This window comes from Astatotilapia calliptera, chromosome 14 (assembly GCF_964374335.1).
Source record: "Astatotilapia calliptera chromosome 14, fAstCal68.1, whole genome shotgun sequence".
In the NCBI taxonomy this organism is placed as follows: domain Eukaryota; kingdom Metazoa; phylum Chordata; class Actinopteri; order Cichliformes; family Cichlidae; genus Astatotilapia; species Astatotilapia calliptera.
Window position 1 is genome coordinate 28,234,441 of NC_137435.1, and position 22,369 is coordinate 28,256,809.

The window sequence follows — 22,369 nt, forward strand, 5'->3', positions numbered from 1 at the left end:
CAAATGTGTTCAGTTATAAACATGGGCAAATAATATATATATATATATATATATATATATATATATATATATATATATATATATATATATATATATATATATAATAAAAATCATATTCTTGCATGTGATAAGCCAAAAGAAGCTTCTTCTTTTTTTAAAGGAGGGCACTGTATTTAATACACAATGGCACATCTAAAAACAGCAATTTGCATAAAGCTTCACAAATAACACCTTTTCAAAATCGCCAATAAACCTTCAGAATAAAGCAACAGCATATGGAAACATGCATAATTTCAGCTGCGGCTACCAGGAAAATCAGACAGTTACGGCAACTGCATGAAAATACACAAAGCCTGCGAAATACAGTTCAAAATGCTCCCCCCGTCCTTTTCAAGATGAAAAACGAAACACAGCATGACTTCAAATATTAATTAAAGTAGGGGGAAAATAGAAGATTTTGCAGTTAATACACATTTTCTTAAAAGCTGAATTTAAAATAAGCAATATTTGCGTAAATATATGAAGAGATCCAGAATAATTGTCAAAGCTTTGCTAATCTCACAACAACTGAGGACGTGTTTTGTGTGCATTTTGACAAAACGATCATAAATAAGCTATCTCAGAACAGCGTTCTCTCCTGTGCAAATCTTCTTTAAGGGAGGTGCTCCTGATTCATCCAGTTCCTCCTGTTCAATGAAAAGAAACACATTTAATTAGACTGCAATAATTTTAGGAATGATTTTTGGTCTTCTTTGAGCTCATTTTTAACGCAGTGAACCTGGGTGTCTGGGGTGCTCCGTCTGACAGTTCCTGATGATAGAAGGTCCTCCTTGATGAGAGTGGGTGGCTCATCTGTGCCCTCCTGTCCTGAGTGAACTGGCTCTGCATCATCAAGGAGGCAGCGAGATTATATACTGATTATCGAAGCTTTCGCACCGTCACAACAAATGTGATGCAGTGCATGTTATCCACATACCATCCACGCTCTCCTGGCCGAGCATTGGAGGCTGGGAGTCTTCAGCTCGCAGGCTGGAGGCATGAGGAGGGCTGACCTGCTGCGAGCTGGAGGTGCTGCTGCTGTTATCCATTTTAGGCTGGTAAACGTCCGACAGGAAGCTCTGGTTGCTGTTTTCATCTGGCGCAGAGAGGAAGGGAAAGGCACGGAACATGAGGTTACAGCTTTTACAGCATTTTTGAAATATATATTACTGTGCATTAGTCTCGAGCAACCTCTCATTTCTTCATGAAATGAGCAATAGGTCCAGTGAATTACTGTGACGTGCAAACATACATGAAACTGCAACTGAATATTTGGTATGACCACCTTTAGAGCAGTACTGTTACTAATTTCTTTTAGATTGTTGTTTTAATTTAGACAGCATTAAGTACAAAACAAGTCAGCAAACCTTTTAAAAATTATTTTTAAAAGCCTTCAAACATACCAGTAAAATCCAGTAGAGAGTTGGTGTTTTCCAGGACCACATCTTTCAAGCCTCTAACTTCTCCACCGGTGGATTTGGTGCGATATATCTGACAATGGAAGTGCAATTTGTCAGTTTCAAGAAATGTGAGCAAAATAAGGTTATTAAAAAAATAAGCTACACATGACAAAAGGCCCACACCTGCTTTGTTTCCGTCACTGGCACCCACTTGAATATACGTAAAGACGTGTCACCAACTGTCACCCATTTCTTCTCCCTGGGGATGTGATTAGTTTGATTACATTGAGACAGGAGCTCAGGAAACACCTTCCGCTTTCACCTGGTCTACAGCCTCAGTCTCTAACATGACATGCAGCATACACGCTCACGTTATCTCTCTGCAACAGCACACAATGGACAGCTGCACAAATATCACAATGTGCCCACTAACAGGCATCGCTCACAGTGCAGGAGAGGGTTAAAACCCCCGGGGAAACGTCCGCGGGTGTTTATGAATTACACTGTAATTAGACTAACGGGACAGCGAGCCGGAATTAGCCGCGCTCCGCATGTCAGGCTGAAGCCATATTGACAGCTCTCGGCGGAAAAACTCAGCTAGCCCCGCCCCCTCTGTCAAACTGGAGCACGGGTTGGTCGGCGTCTCCGTCAATCATCTAACTTTTCCGACTGAAGTTTGTTGTGCGACGCAGCAGATATCGGGCTTCGGTCTACTAATACCTTTCCCTCCATATTGTCCCCCCGCGGATCGCTTACGTACCATTTGCGCACTTTCTCGATGGCCGCTAGCACCTTTTTGATGTCGTCTTTAGCCCGACTTCGCGTCTCAGCGCGGCCCGATCGTCCCGACATCTTGATGCTGTTATGATTCATCTACAGATGCATCTGAAAACTTCAAGACCAAGCCCCAGTCCTCCGTTACACTGGTAATCTCGCGAGATTCATTCGTCACATTTTTTTTCTCCCTTTTTTGTCAGCTTCATTCTGACACCTTATGTTCACACTATATATATATATATAATGTACTGTAAAGACAGGCTGGGCACGTTTGATTTTATTCGTCTTTTTTGTCCATTATCCATCCCTTCTGACTATAGTGGGGGTTTCTATTTAATGTACAGTTTATTCAAATGCTGTACTTAATGACAGCTTTGAAGGCTGTAAAATGAGACGTGGGGATTTTGTTTTCACATTAAAAAAGGCATTCTCCTAAAAAAATGAAAAATAAACCCAATATGTTGTGGGGTTGTCCCCCTGTGCAGAGCCCCTGTCACATTTAAAGCGAGTTGTTAGCAGCTCTACTCAAAACTACACTGCTGTGCAAAAGTCTTATTTCTTTATATTTTGCTTCCAAGCAGCCAGACTTTCTTGTCAGTTTTTACCAGTGGTCTTTAGGAATAGCTCTCCAAGCTTTCCGAAGATCTTTCAAGCTCGTTGGGAATCAGCTATTAGGTCCAAACTGTGCACTTAAAAAAAATGGAGGAAACTGGAGAAGTGGAAGCCACCACCTAGGATCTAATGTTCGCTGGAGCCTCATCAGACATGGTCTCAGTGGAAGGGTGGTTGCTATGAGGGGAAACAGGGAGAAGTATCAAAACCATTGTCTGATTTTGATCCACCATATGTAGCACCTGGAAAACATCTGATTGGCAAAGGCTACCTATTTCAGCATGACAATGAGCCCAAACACACAGCCAACAAAGAAAAAGCATGCCTGTATAGAAAATCACACCGCGGAATGCTATGAGTCATGGATTGGCCTCCCCAGAGCCCGGATCTCAACGTTACTGAAGGAGTGTGGGATCATTGTTAGAGAGGATGGAACAAAAGTCAGCCAACATCCAAATAAGAGCTTTGAATGTCCTTCAAGAAGCCTGGAGAACTATTCCGGAAAACCACTTAGAGAAATTATAAGAAAGCTTGTCTAAGAGAGTTTAAAGTTCACATATTGACCTTTAAGCTCATTAGATTTGTACAAACTGTGTTAACAATACAAATTAAAAACAAAGCAAATAAAATCCTCTCAGAACATCTTGGATCCACTGCAGTAAATAATTACGTTTATTGTGCATAAAGCTCTTTTCTTTGCTTTTGTATTGATTTTTGTATGTACTTGTTCCCACATGTAATCAACAGAGGGCAGCTTTGAGTCAGGCATTAGCAGACCTGCTCCTCCCGGCCCTCAGGGGACACAGAGCAAAGGTTGTCAGTGTGTTGATTTATTGCTGAGATAGGAAGGAATCACTGACAGGAAATTATCCTTTGTTTGCTTTGCTTGTCATCTGCAGATAGTAAAGGAGCAGAAGCAGGGCCAGCTTCTCTTTAAGCAACTTGTTTTCACTCTGCCAAGAATGAAACTAGAAACATTGTGACAATATTGTCAAGTAATGTGAATATTTTATTTATTTATGCAAGTTTGTTAACACTATCATCTTTTTAGTAAGAATGAACATAAATAGATTAAAGCCCTTTTTTCAGTTAACATCAGATCAGTGACTGAGAGAGTTACAATAAACTGGATGCTGCCTAGAAAAAATAATCTCAGCGATGAAAAATCTGTATCTTAGTCTCAGACTAAACATTTCTGTGGCGTATGTTTCCAGAATCATCACATTGAATATTTTCTTTTAGTGTTTCTATATCTGTTTGACAGGACACGATAAGACAGCTGAATGTGGGGAAGGCCACAGAAAAAGAAAAATGTCAACATATTAACTGATGGCGTGGGCGGGGACTGCTAGAGCTTCAGCCAGTGGCTGACAACACAGGGAGGAGTCCCAAGGCCGTTACTAGAGAAAATATCCAAATAACAGCCCAGCATGCAGCTGAAAGTTGTCATGGTACCTACAATGGCAGCAACTTCCTGCCACGACTTTGTGATTAAAGGCTTTTCATTTTTCAGAGATTGTGAGGTTTGCACATCACCGTTGATGACAAACACTATGAGTCAGGTGAATTTTGTGCTTTTATTTACACACAATTCCACACATGGACGTCCATCAGTTTACTCAGAATTGTTGCCATCCAGAGGGGGCACGTACTCCTGGCTTAAAATGCAAAATATAATATTTAACTTTGGTTCATATTAAATTTTTTTTAAAGCAAAAACATGACAAGTAACTGGTTGAAGAAATATCTGCTTTTAAAAGTAAAACTAAAATATTTTGATCTTTGGCCATTTCATTGGGTACACCTGTTCAGCTGCTTGTTAACATTTACTTAATCAGCCAATCGCATGGCAGCATCTCAGCGCACTTACGCATGTAGACTTGATCAAGATGGTCTGCTGATGTTCAAACTGACCATCAGAGGGAAGAAGAATGCTGATTTAAGTGACTTTGAATATGATGTTGTTGTTGGTCTGAGAATTTAACGAGATGTTGAGCTATTGGGATTTTCTTACACGACCATCTCTAGAGTTCACAGAGAATGGTATGAAAAAGAAAGCTCAGAGGAGGATTGCAACACTGTTTCCAGCTAATAGGAAGGCAAAAGTAACAACACTTGTTTACAACCAAGGTACCATGCAGAAGAGCGTGTCTGAATGCACAACATTCAGGTACAGAAGAAGACCACACTGGGTGTCACAAAAAAGAGGAAACTGTGACTCAGACTCACCAGAGAGAAATGTTGCCTCGTGTGATGAGTTGTTGGATCAGAGTTCAGCATAAACAACATGAAAGCATGGATCCATCCGGCCTTGTATTAACTGATCAGACTGCTGGTGGTGTAATGATGTGGGGGATATTATCTTGGCACATTTCTGACCCCTTAGTCCCAACTGAGCACAACTTCACAAAGCTTAAATCATCTCAAACTGGTTTCTTGAATGAATTCGCTGTATTCAAATTGCCTCCACAGTCACCACATCTCAATCTAATAGAACACCTTTGGGATGTGGTGCACAAGGACATTCTCATCACTGATCTGCTGCGTGATGCTGTCATGTTAGAATGGAGGAAAATCTCTAAGGGATGTTTCATGCACCTTGTTGAATCTTTGCAAACAAGAAATAAAGCAAGGTGTACCTAATAAAGTGGCCAGTGAGTGTATATTCACAATATAAGCTGTAAGTTAAAATATAAGTAACAGCTGAGTCTATCTCCGCTCTCCACATGTGAGATTTACGTCCTCGCTAACTGTCGGAATTTGGGAACTTTAGTTTGAAAAAGTGAAAGCGGAAGTGAGCCCTTCGCGGTGAGCTCGTGCGCGAGCTTTACGTTGGTGCCGCTCAGGCTGCTCCTGTCATTGACTGGGGTGGTGTTGGTGGTGGACGCAGAGGCCAAATGCTTCTGTGAACGGGGGCGACGAGTCCAGCAGCGCAGCATGGACGGCTGCCCGCCATAGTTAGCGCAGTTCGGAGTCTACTTCACTGTAGCCTAGAGAACGGTTATAAGCTAAAAGCCTCTCTTTCTGTTCCCCCCCGCTGCTGTTTGTTCTTCATCTGCCTCAGACGACAATGGATCGAGTAAAAAACTCCATGCAGCAAGTCCCCAACGCTATCCCCAAAGTGATCCGACGGACCGGAGGAGCCAACAGCCTGGAGCTGGAGAGGGAAAACTTTGAAAGAGTGCAGGTACGGAGCACAGGAGGTCACAGTCATATAATAACGTTATTCTGCCGAGAGTGTGGGATGGAGGTCCCGGGCTGAGAGCCTCTTTATGGCGCTGGTGGGAGGTTTTTAAAAAGTCATGTCAACTTAAACTATGCACAGCACTGTGTCACTATTTCTCTCCGTCTGACGCGAGAGAAAGAAATGACACGGGAGCCAAAATTTTCCTTCATTTTAAACGAGTCACCGTGTGACAGCTGAGTCGATCAGGCCTATCCCGTGTTTGCTTTGCTTTTTTTTTTTTTTTTTTTTTGGATCCACATTGTTGTCACCTTCCCACACGTCTGTCTGAGATCAGCAGACACAAAACGAGCCCACTGTACAACAAAAGAGCTGTGGAGATGTGGGTCAGTGGCCTTTTGAATTCAGATAACTATTGCATAAAAAAGCACACAGGAGGGGGGCTCAGTGGAGCTGTATCATGTATGTAAAGTGCCTCCGAAGCCCTGCATTTAAGGCAGGACCAGGGATGATGCCAGGTCTCTCTTGGAAATGAGATTTTTAATCTCAATGAGATTTTTTTACCTGGATAAATAAAGGACTAATAAAAAATGACGATGAAAATGGGTGAAATTGTAAAACCAAGGTAACTGCCTGTCTTCCTTCCTTGTGTTTAGTTTTCATGGCTGCTGATGAATAATGAATGTTGTGTATCTTTACTCATATATATATATATATATATATATGTATGTATGTGTGTGTGTGTGTATGTATGTATGTATGTATGTGCTGTGGAGCCTGCTGCTTCCTGCTTGGTGGTCTCCCCTCCCCTTGCCCCGGACCAGGCGCAGAGGAGGGAAAGCGGTGGGGGAAAGTAGGTCAGATGAATCAAGGCAGCGTGGTAGTGCTGCAACATGCTTTTCCCAATCCACTCCTGCTGCTAAAATCGGACAGTGCAGTCCACACAGCCTAAATGTGCACAGTAGGTATTTGGCCTCGCTGCCTCTAGATGGTCTCATCCAGTCTGGCCCCCTCTCCGCCAGCCCGTCGCAGCAGCAGTATGGATTAAAGTTGGGGAAAGACGCATGCGTAGCTTTGTGCATCTCGAGCCAATCCTGGTCACTGGGTCACTGTCAGGCTCCTGAGATCACACCCTGCGGAAGGTGCCAGCATGGCAACGTAATGCAGGCACATAGTTGCTCCAGCTTCCGAGGAAACTGGAGGGGGAAGTAAATGTGTCTGAGCAGAAAGGTGTTTTTGTCTTGCTCTAGTGTATCTCCCATTAAAGGAGGGTGAAAATATTCAGGCAAGCTTTAACAAGCCCAAGTTTGATGTGTTGTCGGCAGATCATACTACTGTTTTCGTACTAATGGAGTCAGTTTCCGCCTCGTAAAGGTGTAATTTTTAAGATAATACTCATTGGGATTTGTCACCCGTATGAGAGGAAATGCTTATGTTTGCTTTTTGTTCCTCGTGGTTGTTGTTTTTGTTTTGTTTTGGGGGTTTTTGTTGGGGGGGGGGTTCTGACTGAGGATCCAGAGCTGCGGCAGGAGGTGCAGGAATCAATGAATGTGCTGTCTGCTTTACAGGGATCAACGAGAGATAATCTCATCTGATCTGTTGTGCTCTAAAGCTGCCTAAATCTGCTGGGTGGCTGGCTTTCACCTCTATAGAAATCCCAACAGCCTGCCTGCTTTTAGATATTTGTTTCTTTCACCAGCTTTTTCCTTTTTTCCCCTTTTTTTTCATCCGTCCGTTCACATTAACAAGCTCACCTTAGATGTAAAACTTTTTTTATGTTATTTGTTTCTACCGTTTGGAACAGAATCTTATTATTTCTGTTAAATGTCTTGTTTTGCTGGTTATCAGTGATATGTTCAAGTTTGTTTGGACTATTTAGTGTCAAAAATGACTCGGTATAATAACCCCTAATCATAGCCTCAATGCTTTTTTGCAGATGAATGAATCCAGGCATTCCCAGATTATTCCCAACGCTTCTTTATCTGATTTACCCTCACGACATACTGTTTTAGCCTTTCATGCACTTAGTTCAGCTGACATGCTATTTTTTTCCCTTGAAGACCGATTTCAACATCCGTAATATAGAGCAGTGTGCAGAGCTCTCGGTGTACCTCTCGTTTGTTTATGTTTTGCCAGGAAAATTTGAAATAGGTGCAGGGATTTACTAAAACACCTGCAAACATACATGGAAATACAGTATACAAGACAAAAACTGTCCATTTTATACATCTTACACATTACTTTTAACTGACTTTCAACCTTTTGTCCACTCAGCTCTTTAATTAAATGATAACTTTTGGGGGTTTTTTATTCCCTCGATTAGTTGAGTTTATCCAACCATATAACCCCTTTGTACTGGAGAAGTACCCTGCCTACTCTGCCCACCCTGGCTTAGACCCACTGAGTTAAACAACAACAACTTAAAAATGACTCCAGAATCATCTGCTGTTAGTTGAGACAAGTTCAAGGCGTAAATTAAGCGTAAATTAAAAAATGTCTTCTGTGGTTTTCTAACCACGCTCATCCTGAGAACTTCCTGCCCGATCCTTTCTGTTGTGTGCAAAATCCCCTCTGTCATGTCCACTCGGGGTTATAAAAAGCACGAACCAGGGCAACCTGATAGCACTCAGCACTTTTAATGACATGTTTAGTCTCATAACAGCGACCGAGTCTTTCATTTAGAGTTTAGGCGGATTAAATCTCCGGGGGAGTTCGTCTGAAACGTCATTCTGTGTTTTGGTTTGGGTTGAATCGTAGCCTCAAAGCTTTAGTGAAAACAAAGGAGTAAATAACACAATGAACACCAGCGGGAGTTTTTATCATCTTTTATCTTCAGGCTCCGAAATGTCCAAGATGCCAGCTCCCGGTCCCTGAGCTCCCAGAGGACAGGAGAGGTTTTTCATTTGAAAGCTGGCGTAGGTAGTAATCTATGGACCAATAGGAACCATAATTAGTGCTTGAGGAACATTTCTGGGGCACCAGCTCCTCGGTTGGGATATGCAGAGTGAGCCACAGAGTGACACCACATTGTACGCATGTTACATAATGAAGGCCTTAAAATCAGACTGTCTGTCTGCCTCATCCTTCCCCTTTAATTGTCCATACTGAGGGCACTCCTGTATCTGGATATAAAAGTGCTTTGACTGTTTGACTGTTAATGTTCTCTTTATTTTCTATCAAACTGAACTGCCAGCATTAAGGTTGTTTTGGTTGAGTTTGCAGTCCTGTTCCTGGTGTTTTGGAGGAGTAGTAGAAGCTGGATGTTTAACTAGAGTCTGATTAATCCTTGGGCTGATTCGTAGGAAGTAAATAACCTGCTCTTAGTGCAGAAGGCCTGTCCCCCAGGCCTGCGCGATCTTTTAATTCCGTTTGGTGTCACGGCAGCTTTGGAATTCAGGCAAGGAGCAAGATCGCGGCCTTTGGGCACAAGCAGGAATCAGCAGGGGTCTTTGTAGACAGGCGGGTTTTTTTTAATCACGCCGTCTTCCTGCCTCTCTTTCTCCCTCATCTTTTGTCTTTGCCTCCTTCTGCTCCCCTCCGCCGCTCATTGTCTCGAGTCCTCGTCATCTTCTTTGACATCCTGCGATTCAGAATGCGCAGGAAGTTGTCGAGGGATATCCGCATGCATGCGGGATACACGCAGACGAGCACGAAAGCGAGACCATTAAAGGCGCTGAGGGAGCAGAAACGGCGGGTGGTGGTTTGTGGCCTCATTGCGCTGGCTGCGTGGAATAATGGAGCGGGACGTGAGTGACGGGTTAGTTAGTGGAACAAAGTGCACTGCGGAGTTTCTGGTGGCAATAACAATGACTCTGAATTACAGGTTGTTTTGGAGTTCCCTGCTGAGTTTTACGAGCACGGTACAGTGAAAGGTGCAAGGTGGAGACGGGGTGCTTGTTTGTTTCAGTCGCAGCAGAGGTCAAAAGTCAGACTGGAAGCTACGTCACCGGTGGAAGAGCGCGCTAGGGGAATTGGGCTGCTTCAGCCGCCTGTATTTGATTCGTCGGCTGCAGCGTGGGAGGTAGAGCAAGGAGGTCTGCCAATCAGGAGGTTCGATCCCTGGCTCTTCTAGTCTTAGTCTGCACGTCGAAGGATCCTTGGCCAAGATACTGAACCTGATGCATTCATCAGAGTTAGCTTAAAAGAAAAAGAATGGTTGTATGAGTGGGTGAATGAGGCTTGTAGTAAGAAAGCGCTTTGAGTGCTCAAACAGAGCAGAAAAGCACTATAAGAGTACAACTCCATTTACTCCATGTGACAAACTATGTCATTGTCAGATTTTCTTCATTTCAAATAATACAATATTATCATATAATTCTTTCAGGATAATAATAATAAGTCCAGAGGTCCTGCCCTGATGGTCACCATGCCAACACGAATACCAAATGTCAGCATGAAAATGAAAGCTTTTTTTTTTTTTTTTACTGCTGACACAATAACAAAGGTCTCCTCTACACATAAATGTCTGGGGCTGAAAATTCCCTGCTAGTTTGAAGTAAGCTCATCAAAGCTGGGCTTTCTCGGCATTAGCTGGCTTGACCCAACCTAAAACCCCGGGTGGAAGATGACAGTGTTTATCAACTTTCTCTGTTAAGCCCGACTTTCTGCGTCATTCTCGGTGAGCGCTCACTTAACAAGGGGCATTTCACGCATCATATGACTCTTCCTCTACACGAAAGAGTCCCTGTGAGCGCTGCCTGCTCCAGTCAGAGACGTTATCAGATGATGATGGAGATAAAATCTTTAAAGAACATCAACTATACTATAACTATAGCAGTCAAATGTCACACAGTTTCAAATAATACGAGGGGGGTAATAATCTCAGGATTTAACACTCAGAGCGGTAAAAATAAGCATTTAAACTCGAGTTAATGTATTTATTTTATTGCTAAGTGCGCTCTCGGTGCTGATGTTTATTTCTAGTGTGGTGGCTGCTCATCGAAGCTCTGTGCTTTGAAACATGAAAGGTTACTGCCCCGAAGCAAAATAAAGGAGCCGTGGAAATCTCTTTGATTTCTCGGCAGATCAGAGTCAAATAAAGTGTATTGATTGAACAGGTGTATAGCAGAGACCTGGCAGTATAAGAACATTTATGCACTTTCTGTATCACCGGCTGAATGCATGCACGCTCCGGTGACGATGTGGTGCACAGTTTGCTGAGCTTAACAAGTTGCACGTATAAAATGCGTTCCAGCTCTTAAAACCGAGCTGTAAATGAAGGAATCATTTCCTCCACCTGCTCCTCACTTCTTCAAGCATGTGTTGCCACGGCGAAACTGAAAACTCTGTGTTTAAGCTCAACGTAGCTCGCTAACCCAATAATCTCGCTCCGTGGTAAACCCCTCTGATTCGATTTGCTAACATCTGCTTCAGTATCCCAGGTTACTGATGTACAACATATAGACATGATGAAGAAGTGGCTCCAGTCTGTTTTTAAAAATCATCCTGCTGTGTCAATAACACCTTATGTTAGCGTATTCACATGATAACACACCACAAACTCCTGTGTTTTAATGTCTTTTTTTTTTCCACTGCGAGAAACAAAGATATTCCAGGAAAAGTGTCGTGTCATAACACTTGAGTTCAAACAAGAGACATTTGGAGGACTTTAACCCCTGACTGTGTTTTGACATGGTACAACGACCTTTTCCAAGCCACACCTGCTTAAAGAGATATGACACACGTTTTCTAATATGTCATATGGCTGCTGAGTAGGAAGTTTAACACAAATAATCAGCAGGTTAGGTGAGCCATTGCTCTTCTTGGTCCTTAACCTTTAGTCAGGAAGGTGCAGTATGACATCACGGTTCAAGTGGACTGTGAGAGGTTTACTGGAACAGGAAAAAAGATGGCACATGATGTATGCTGACAGCACAACCCAGCCAGCCCGTATTGAACTGCACTTACTCAGCAATCCTAGCCCACATCTGATTTAACTGCTGAAACACCTTGAGCACTTTTACATGCTTCATACGGCTAAATTAAAACAATGACTGAAACTCGGAGATGTGTCCTTTTAAAGCTGGTTAGACAAAAACAGAGATGAGTGTTGCTGAGTCAAAATGAAGACAGAGACAGAGTGGGACTGCTGTATGTGAGAAATGCTCGGCGATGGGCCCACGCCGTACCAGGAAGTGAGGAGACTCGGTGGAAAATAGCCTGCATTGTTTTTAGACTGACTGCTGGGCAGCCTGGAGGTTTAATGCGCACACCCGATAGTCTAATGAGTAACATATTGATTATTGTGGCTGGCCTGGCCCTGGTTGGTCAGCTGTGATTGAAAGCCTGGCCTGGATTTTAAAAATGGATCCTGTGGGCTCACTGGCTGTCTCCGAGTCTTCTGTTGTGTAATCCCAGACTGCCTCGTTGATGTTGGCGGTTGTACTGTCTCTTTTTCATTGAGGATGAGTCTTTGTCACTCTGCCTGGATGTTTTGCGCAGATTTGCACAGATTCGCACACACTGGCGACTTTATACAGTCTAGTTATTGGCATCAGGATGACACTTCTGTGTGTACGGCTGAGTCCACACTTGGTCCCTAAAATGTGAATTGAAGTTAGTCAATATGCTGTTTATATACGCTCACTGGCCACTTTATTAGGCGCACCTGTGCAACAGCACGTTAATGAAACTGTATAATGAGCCAATCACGTGGCAGCAACACAATGCATTTAGGCATGCAGACGTGGTCGAGACGACCTGCTGAAATGCAAACCGAGCATCATCCCGGTGATTTAAGTGACTTTGAATGTGGCATAGTTGTTGGTGCCAGACGGGCTGGGCTGGTCAGTTCTCTGGGTAAAAATTGACTTGTTGATGTTGGAGGTGAGAGGAGAATGACCACACTGCTTTGAGCTGATAGGACGGCAACAGTAACTCTCATAACCACTCGTTACAACAAAGGTATGAAGAAAAGCATCTAGGACTTGCTGATCGAATTAATGAAGCTCATATTTCAGTACAGAGGCTTAGTTTACGGGATTAGTAACACCTGCATTTTACCTGCTATGTCATGTTAAAATGGTATCTTTATGGAGGGTCTGTTATAGACGACTCTCCCAGAATTTTCTGAGTCAAAAGGGCCTGAAACTTTAAGCTGTTGTGAAGCTCAAATCCTGCAGGCTGACACAAACACAGAATAACTGAAGACTCTCAGAGGCACCAGATGGGGGCATCAGTTGCCCAGGAGTGATCTCCTGGTGGACGCTGAGCTCCTTTCCCCCACTTTTCACCTTTTGAAAGTTGCTTTTTTCCAGGCTTAACTGTAGTCAGTCAAGATAAGGGTTTAAGGCAGTGTGTGCATATAAAGTATGGAAATATAGGGGGCCTACTGTATACTGTCAGTATAGTTGAGTTGTTGAGTTTTCTTTGTACCACAGCCTTTTTGTTCTTTTGGCTACATTTGATCTAAGTGTCTGTTGTTGTTCCCACATCTTCTTCTCTTTCCTGCTTTTTCTGATTTTCACGGTGAGGAAGATGATTAAATTTTTTTACATTTCTTTATTTTTTTGGAGATAGGGGAGGGGTAGATGGTCTTTTGGCTCCTGCTGCAGTTTAGATCAGGTGATCATCTGTTACTCCTACTAGTGAATGGAGCAGCAGTGGAAGTTGCAAACCCCAACCACCCCCCACCCCGTTTTGTTTCTCTCCCTGTTAGGACCCCCGGCGGTTCCCCGGACCCCAGTTTGAAACCCACCGTGTTTGAGCCATCCCACTCTGCAGGCTCCATGCTACTATTGTCTAACAGGAGAGCGGGCTATTTGCAAAATAAAGGTAGCCTCCTGCCTCAGTGTTTGCCCCTACGAGGGCTGATTCATGCGAGTGGGGTGATTGTCTTTTCTTTTGCCCCTTTTAAAGTGAAATGAGCGCCTATCGGTAGCGGTAGTCCTCTGGGTTTTTCCTCCCACACAGCTTGAGCTCCTCGCCGGGTCGGATGCTGAAAGTCCTCGCCGATAAGAGATCGCGCAGAGCTCGCGGAGAAAAGCAGACTGGACGCGGAAGGAAGCAAAGGAAGAATAGAGCAGCATTTTAATACCAAATCGGGACACATGTTGAGCTAACGGCCCTCGCCACCTCCTCCCCCCTTCTTCTCCTCCCAAATGCATTTGTAGGCTCAGTCGCTTTCCCGTTACTGCGCGTTAGGAGAGAGCCAGCAGCTCCGAGGATCCCCCGCTCGCCGTCTTGGAAGGACGATCATGGATCTGAGCAAAATCGTAAGTCCCGAAGAGCCGATCGGGTTGTCTTTATGTGAGCTAAGGACGGATATTAAGAGAAAAAAGGAGAAAGCGACAGGGTTTGCATGTTTTTGTGGAGGTGGGGGTGGTGTCCAAGAAGTCCTGAGCGCACACACTACACTCAGCAGGGTGAATACATGCAAGTTGGGCTCGGTGCAAGCAGGGACTTGCTCTGTCTGCTGTTTACATGGCAGCTAAATGCGTCCGTGGGAAGTTTGGGTTTTGTTGTGAAAGCTCGGAGGTCTCCCGTGGGTTTATTCCAGGGTTTTGCGAGCTGCTGTAGTGAAAGAACAGCTGCATTTAGTCGGGGAAATGATGAAACCAAGAGTCAGAAAGCACACGATTGTGTTAATGCAGCCTACTCTCTGGAGGCTTTACATTTCTATTGCAAGTAAATGAAGCCATTCACACATTTGGCTTTAATATAGTGTTCTTCTGAGACCTGGAAATGTTTCCTGTGTTGACCAGAGCTCTGTTTATGCTGCAGGTTAGAGGAAAAAGTTCTGCAAGCATGGTTTAAATGCGCCATGAATGTCAATTACAGGATCTTATTGACAAACCTCAAGGCCAGTCTGAGTGTGTAGTTAAAGCTCTATAACACAGAATCAAGAGACTGGGGGCTCTAAGGGTGAATTTAAAGTACAACTTCTTCACAAGCAGTGATGTTTCCAAACTGGCGATCGATGTGGAGTTTATTCCACATTTGCCTGTTCATCTTCCTTTGACTCAGAGCGATGGGGATGAGGCAAAAGAGGTGCAGCTTGGACTGCTGAAGCAGGTGCACAAGAAGCCTTTCACAGTGGATGAAGGGGTTGCACTTTTAGCCTTTTGTACTGAAGTGTAAGAGTGTGTGTGTGTGGTTTGATGAGAAAGCCTACTCTCTAGTAATCCCCAACCAGGTTGGAGACTCAAAGGTTTGTGGAGGAAAAGCACAGCGAGTGTAAATTCTGCAACGATGCACCGGATCCTGACAGGCTGTCCATAGGTGGAACAGGAAAATCAGTCTCTCAGCTGTGAGGAAAGAAAAAACCTCAGCCGCCCACGTGAAGTCAGTCACGTGTAGACATGGTGTAGGTAGGTGTAGCGATGGAAAGCCTCCTAGGGCATCACCTTCCAGTTGCAATTAACAGGTTATTTTAGCTGAACCTCGAGAAAAAGTGGGAAAGTGTAAAGTATTCCAATCAAAGCTTTTCTACATGTTGTTTCTGCCACTGTCCAGTGGGTCTTGCAGACTGTGCATCACCGCTCCACCACAGGTAATCTGGTGATGCACAGCAGAGATGAAACACTGAGGAATGTGGCTGAAGGTATGCAGGGTGTGTTGTTTAGAGATGATCACAGCCCTCCAGCCCTTCCGCGACCCTGAAAAGGATAAGCGGCAAAGAATGGATGAATGCTTATAGACCTACAGTTTCTTTATGTAAATATACACTCACCGGACTCTTTTATTTATTTGTTTTTTACCTTCAGGACTGCCTTAATTCGTCATGATATAGATTAAACAAGGTGCAGGAAACATTCCTTCAGTTGTTGTGGCTTTGTAGGCTGTACATTCATGATATGAATCTCTTGTTCCACCACATCCCAAGGGTGCACTGTTCGATTGAGACCTGGTGGTTGTCGAGTTCATGTCAGTACAGTGAACTCTGTCATGTACAAGAAACCAGTTTGAGATGATCTGAGCTTGGTGACATGGTGCTCTGAAAATATCCCCCAAATCATTAGACCACCAGCAGCAGCCGGAATAATTGATGCAAAGCAGTATGGATCCATGCTTTTGTGTTGTTTACGCCATCGTCAGAATCTCTCAGCAGCAATAGAGACTCATCAGATCAAGCCACATTTTCCCAACCTTCTATTGTCCATTTCCGGTGAGTCCGGACCACGGCTTCCTGTTTTAGCTGACAGCAGTGTCACCTGGTGTGCTCTTCTGCTGCATCTGAATGTTGTGCATTCAGAGATGCTCTTCTGCATACCTCGGTTCTAACAAGTATTGCTAGAGTTACTGTTGCCTTCCTATCAGCTCGAGGTACTCCGGGCTTTCTTATTTGACATCAACAAGTCATTTTTACCCAGAGAATTGTTCTCTCTGGATATTTTCGTCCTCTTTTTTTCCCCAGACTCTAGAGATGGTTGTGTAGGAAAATCCCAGTAGATCAGCACTTTCGGAAATACTCTGGCTAACAACCACACTACGTTTAAAGTCAATCAAATGACCTTTCATTCTCAGTTTGATGCTCAGTTTGGACTTCAGAATGTCGTCTTGAGTTTCTCTACATGTCGACATGCCTTCATGCACTGAGTTAATGGCATTTGATTGGCCGATTAGAAATTTGTGCTAACGTGCAGCTGAACGTTTGCCCCATTGTTGCATCAGCTGAAACAGTTTGTTTTAGATAAAATGAAAAAGAAGCCACGGAAGCAGATGATTGTGACGCCTGTGTAGATTCGGTTATTGCTGTGCTGTGAGGTGGGGTGAGCTGAGGTGCACAGATGTGGCTTTTACTGATACGTCTTCAGGAAGTTGAGGCGAGGCCGTGAGGCTTTTTCACGCAGAGTTGCAAAGAGAGGAGGGGCTCAAAAGCCTGCCACGGGGATGAAGGGCTGAGAGTTTAATTGTGGTGGACCTACGTGTGACTTTAACCAGCTGCCACCCTCCACCTCTACCCTCAGCGACGAACCCATTGCTGTTAGGTCGCACGCTCCAAACATCCCGGAGCTGTATGTTTGCATGCTTTTTAGTGGGCTCTTATGAGACTGCAACATCCCGCTGGGCTTATCTGCATCACCCATTGCCCCGTTATTAATGGGACAGGAGATACTCGGTGCATTAGGTGGAAAACAAGCTCCCAGTTACAGCCTCAGGGGCCTGCACATGACTGGCAGCCATTGTTACTAGGCTGGTGGCTGGTTTCACCTTCACTCTATGATAAAATTGTACATTGCATTCCAGATTCAGCTCGCTGGGTTGATAATGCTCCCTCAGTGCCTGCAGTGACACCTGTGTAGCATGCATGGGTTTGTAATTTTTGCTCCCTGCGTGCACATAAGAAAAAACTCTCACTCTGCCCTCTTTGCGTCAGTGCAAGCCTGAATTTTGAGAGATGCGAGGAGGCTCACACGGGAGCAGATTTGCACGTCAGACGCGACACATAACATGGTCCTGAAACAAGCAACACAGAGGGCTCTGTTCAGACCGGTGACCTTTTCAGCCGGGTGGAGTCGCTCTTGGAAAAATGTTTGGGCCAAAAACGCTTTTCCTGTTATTATCCAATTTTTTTTTTTCTTTCAATGGATTTGTAAAAGAATAAATAAAAACTGTTATTTCATGGTGTTGTGACCTCTGAGGAGGCTGCTTGTTTGTGTGAAATGCACCACGGTAAGGCGAGCTCTCAGTTTTACCACGTATACTTTTACTTGTGCACGTTGAACCATGAAGGCTGTTGTTTTATTTTCGAGGAAATAGGCGGATATTTTTAGTGTGTGAAACCTGAAGTCAGATACCGAGTGCACCGGAACCATGCTCATTGGAGGTATAGTCCAAAAAAAATGTTTACACCACTATATCATACTGCTGTAATCTGTGTTTTTAGATTAAACAGTTGGATTAGGTCATGTGTGTATATGTAAAAGGGAGGTTTCATAAGAACAAACACAGAAAGGCTTGTCTCCAAATCTGCACTTCCCCTTCACATCTTTGAGCTCAATGGTTTCGTTTTCCAGCTGGCGACTTTGCTTTTGGGTTTACTGTAATCTTTAAAAAAAGACATTTAAGTCTGGCTACTTGAAGCCAAATTTAATAAGAGGTGAGGCCTGGCTAAACATTTTTGCACAGTACTGTATTCTCCAGGTATGACACCATGTGCAGACTCCAAAGGTTTTTAGAAAGAGATAAGACACAGTACAAATATTGTTCTTTAAACATTTGATAGTATATGAATTAAAGATCATTTTGGATTTTTCTATATACTGAGCTGGAGACAAAACACATATTCAGTGAATATCAGACTTTTATTGATCAGCTGAGCAGAAAATGCTATTCACAGTGTGTGTGCGCTTCACATGTAAGCATGCAGGTGTTTGCAAACAGATGTGTGTGCTTGATAAGTTGTGTCTAAATATTACGGTCTGTGAAGTGGGGAGAGATGGCATGTTCTTTTTAGATTGTTATTTCAGGTCATCTGTTAGCGATCGCTGACTGCCCATTTTTAAATATCCGTGTTCCTAAAGGTCTGAGTGTATTCACACAAAGACACCTGGAGGGGATCTGGCAGGAAATGGAGACAGAGCAAAGTGTTTGGTCTCAGCTGCTCCCTGTCTGGCTTGACTGAGCAAGGTTTTAGCTGAAGGCGGGGGTGCTGTGGATTTGGGCATTTTTCAGCAGGCAGGAAATGGGCAGTGGAGGGTGTGCCAAGACAGGAAGCCTGACTGAGTGCCTGCAACCCCCCCCCCCCCCCCCCCTTCTCTCCTTCACCTCCACCCCTACAGCGTCAGCCACAATGACCGTGCCTCCTCTGCCTCACCTCAGCGTTAACAGGGCTCCTGCATTCACAGCCTGCACGTTTCCTGTTTTCATTCCTTCCTCCATCCCATCGCTGTTTACCCTTTTTATAGCAGAATAGCTGGACCGGTCTCGGCAGCAGCTCCAGCCTCGGCCTCCGAGACATCCGTCTTTAATTTAGACGGGTAGCTCAAAAGGTATGACAGCAGTTTGGTGTCTGCTCTGTTGTTTGGGAACAGTGACAGACTTGGTGAAAGCATTCTGGGCTCTTGTCCCCTGTTGGGTGTGCTGAGAGGTTAAATCGGAAGGAGGAAACATTGCAAAAGGATTGGGAAAGCATGCAGCTGTTAAATACAGACACGCAGTCCTTCTTAGCTGTGCCATAATGAAGGTTTTAAGACCAGAGGCTTCACTTGTTGATATCATGCCAGAGTCAGAATCACTGGGAACATGGGTGAAGCTAAAGCAGACTCCACGGCCTGTCATGAGCTCTCTCCTCCATCCACACCTAAATAACTGCTGTCAGATAATCATAGTACCATAACTTAAATTAATCACTCCACTCCCATGCTAAGGATGCCGCCTCCTCCTCCTCCTGCTTAAATCCAGTGAGAACAAGTGTTGCCGAATTTACTCTCCCCCTTCTCATTTGGCCCTGCCGAGGTTTTCCACAGTCATTTTCTCATGATTGAGCATCACTAGCTTTGAGTTATTCTCGGCACTAATGCTGACATGAAATGTGCGACAACGCGCCAGAGACAAAAATATCCGAGAGCGCTGTCTTTTCTCTGTGACCGTCATAAAGTGACCACGATAAGATGACATGTCTCCGGGACTGACATGGGAATCAAATCGCCCAACATCGCTTTTTAGTCACATGCTCTTTGGGAGGCGGAGGGTTGGGGAAGGGAGTCGCTCAGCGAGGGCCGGTTCGTTTAGCAGGCAGAAGATGCTTTCTCCCTCTGGGTGCTGTGCGCTGGGCCTTCAGCGGGCGCAGCCAGACCACGATCAGCATATCAATGCCGCGCTTTCCACAGAAGAGCTGATTGGTGCTTGCCAGGCCCGACTTTGCATGCTTTCAACACTGTATCAATAACACTTTGTTTGAAAGCAGAACTGTGGAAAAGAAGATGTTTCTGTAGATATCAAGAAGCAGAAAGGACTTCTGTGTTGCGTCGGCGAGTAATTGATTGATGGCTCGTTATGACTCTTTGCTTCAGGGCGGAAAGGGGAAGCGCAAAAGATGCCGGCCCCCTGCAGATGCAGTGACGTAGGTTCCCCAGTTTAAGGACTCTCTCGGGGCGGATCTTTGCGCCTCAGCTTTATAATCACTTTCCTCTCACCTGTGATTTAATTGCTCGTCATTTGACTTTGTCAGCCGGTCCGAGTGGCTGCACTGCGAGGGGCTAATAGGCCACTGATTTATTGATGCCGGCAAGCCGCCTCAGCCAATGCCAGGAGATCTAGGCAGCTGGCACTCCCATTCAACCCTAACACAAAGTACAAAGTCTCACTGTGGGCTAATTGGGTCATCCTCATGTGGGAACCAGTTGCACTGGCGTTTACTCAATCATCCCTTGATTTTTTTCTTCTTCTTTTTTATTCTTGTGTGATGGAAAGAAAAGGAGAAGCAAAGCAAATTGTCGATGTTAAAACTTACAGCTTCGATCCCTGAAGGCTGTGTTAGCTCACATGCAGATCACAACACGAGTGTCACAATTTTAGTGCTTGTGACAAATTAGCAGCCAGTGACCATGACAGGAAATGCCACAAAAGTCACTTCCCTCATCAGTAAAATGTAAAGCAGATGTGGCTTAAGTGTAGACATGGTGTTTCAGTGTTAACCTACACTTTGAATACAATGTTTAGAAATATGGATCGTGTTTAAAAGAAGGAAAAAGGTGCAAAACACAAGAAGTGTGTATAGATTGTATTCAAACTCTTAAGTGTAAATAAATACAGCGCTATATGTTCATAACTCCTGAAAAGGAGTGACAATATTATCTTAATTTGAGGCTTTTTGTGTTGCCATTGGCCACATTTCATGTTCCAGCCTCCACACGCGAAGCTTCAAATTCAGTCTGTTTAATTCCAAATACTCACAGGTGCATCAGTCTACACAGCCTCAATGTTTCTGGAGAAGAAATAGCTTTTTGAATGTGTTGCATCACTGAAAGCCTTTCTACAACCATTCTCTGTATCAGCCTCAGGTGGTGCAAGAAATCAGGGTTTCGCAGCTGCATGGGGTCTTTTTTTTTTCTTTCTTCCTTTTGTGCATGAACAGAATCTTCAGGGTTGTTTAACAAAAAACAAAACAAAGAAAAGTATTCCAGTAATCATAAAGTTCCCATAAATTTCCAGATCCTGTCGTCAGACCTTCTGGTTTATTTGTAAACAGGAAGTCTAACTTTTTTTTTTTCTTTTTTTTTAAAGCACATGACTGATCATAACTCACTGGCCTTCCTTTTGTGGACTCTATCAGCAGACACAGGCTGTTTTCACGCGTACGCTTTTCTAGATCATATCCAGCGGTGCGTGTCAGGATGCAAACATCCGGCGCCGACCTTTAACCTTTTAAAAAACAAGAAAGCGTGCGGCGTCAGGTTGTTATACTTTGTGCCTACATAGAAACAACTAGCCGGTGGCCGTCATGTGTCCCGCCACGTGCCTGCTCTCCCCAGGTCACGCTAGGGGTGTCAAACATAAGGCCCTGGGTCCTAAATCGGCTCAGTAAAGGCTCCTACCCGGCCCACTGGACAACTTTAGAGTGGATAGATTTTGAACTTTTCTTGCTGTAAGTTTTACGGCTTTTCCTTTTAATAAAGAGTCCCCACCCATACTGCACCAAAGTATAAGCGCACTTTCTGTTATCCACGTCTGTCTCTTCTCACCTTTATGATTCATAGCGCCGGCTGTTCACCATCGACAGGACTACGACCTGAGCGCGGAGGGGCGGATGCTGTGCAAACAGCAACCAGCTCCTGAATTCCTCCTCGTCTTCTCATGATCACTGAATCACTCCTGTGACTGAACCAAACTCATAAATTAGATTTTTCTCAACAGTAAACTTGTGTTTGCCTGCCTGCCTGCCTGCTTGCTTTCGCTGCTGCTGATATGTCACTCAGAGTGATGGCGCGTGTGGAGGTGGCGGTCTATTGTCTGCCGTTGTTTTGACAAGCCAGACCCACATTCTTCTTCTCCGATCCAAACGTCATCTGTTTCAGGATTGTGGCTAGAAGGAAAATACTTTCTAGATGGGCTCTCTCGGGCATTTTTTTTCTCAGCAGTCTGCGACACCAGGTAGCGTTGTGGAAATCTGAAGTAGATCGAGGTGCACACACCCAGGTTGTCTTTCCAAAGCTAAATAAAACTCGCTGTAAACCTAGAATATTTATAGTCTAGTTATCTGTCAAGCTCAGTCACAGGATGCTGTCAGAACATTGTGCAATAGAAGATAACTCGAACATCAACATGTGGTGTATCTGCAAGATCACACAGAGACAGACTAAGAAGATATGGAGCCTTTCATTCACCGAGGTCAGCTCGACACAGAGAAGATCTTAAAATTTTCCTAAAGAGACTGACAGAAATCCCTGCTCCCAGATCATTCCTCCTTTCATCT

At 44.2% G+C, this 22,369-nt stretch overlaps 2 protein-coding genes across 3 annotated transcripts in view; one reads left to right on the plus strand and one right to left on the minus strand.

Moving 5' to 3' along the window:
* Positions 1 to 149: 149 nt before the first annotated feature.
* On the minus strand, positions 150 to 2,372 carry bcl7bb (BAF chromatin remodeling complex subunit BCL7B b). The gene is made up of 6 exons (XM_026192280.2): positions 2,200 to 2,372; positions 1,623 to 1,698; positions 1,443 to 1,530; positions 977 to 1,135; positions 779 to 882; positions 150 to 686 (listed from the first exon to the last, which is right to left on the minus strand). Exons 1-6 carry the CDS (start codon positions 2,310 to 2,312, stop codon positions 615 to 617), a joined length of 612 nt encoding a protein of 203 aa, XP_026048065.1. The 5' UTR covers positions 2,313 to 2,372; the 3' UTR covers positions 150 to 614.
* Positions 2,373 to 5,031: 2,659 nt separating this feature from the next.
* hip1 (huntingtin interacting protein 1) overlaps positions 5,032 to 22,369 on the plus strand; it is a 50,468-nt gene continuing 33,130 nt past the window's right edge. Inside the window, exon 1 of one of the 2 annotated variants that reach the window (XM_026191275.2) lies at positions 5,032 to 6,015. In XM_026191275.2, the coding sequence (XP_026047060.1) occupies positions 5,899 to 6,015 (117 nt within the window). In that variant the 5' untranslated portion in view covers positions 5,032 to 5,898. Of the gene's footprint in view, positions 6,016 to 13,706; positions 14,226 to 22,369 lie in introns of those variants that run through there. The other variant, XM_080289242.1, reaches the window with a different exon arrangement.

Coding starts and splice junctions, on each gene's coding strand:
- bcl7bb (XM_026192280.2), bottom strand. CDS start 2,312: ATGAATCATAACAGCATCAAGATGTCGGGACGATCGGGCCGCGCTGAG. Junction 1,699..2,199: donor ATCGAGAAAGTGCGCAAATG/GTACGTAAGCGA, acceptor TCACATCCCCAG/GGAGAAGAAATGGGTGACAG. Junction 1,531..1,622: donor CAGTGACGGAAACAAAGCAG/GTGTGGGCCTTT, acceptor TTCCATTGTCAG/ATATATCGCACCAAATCCAC.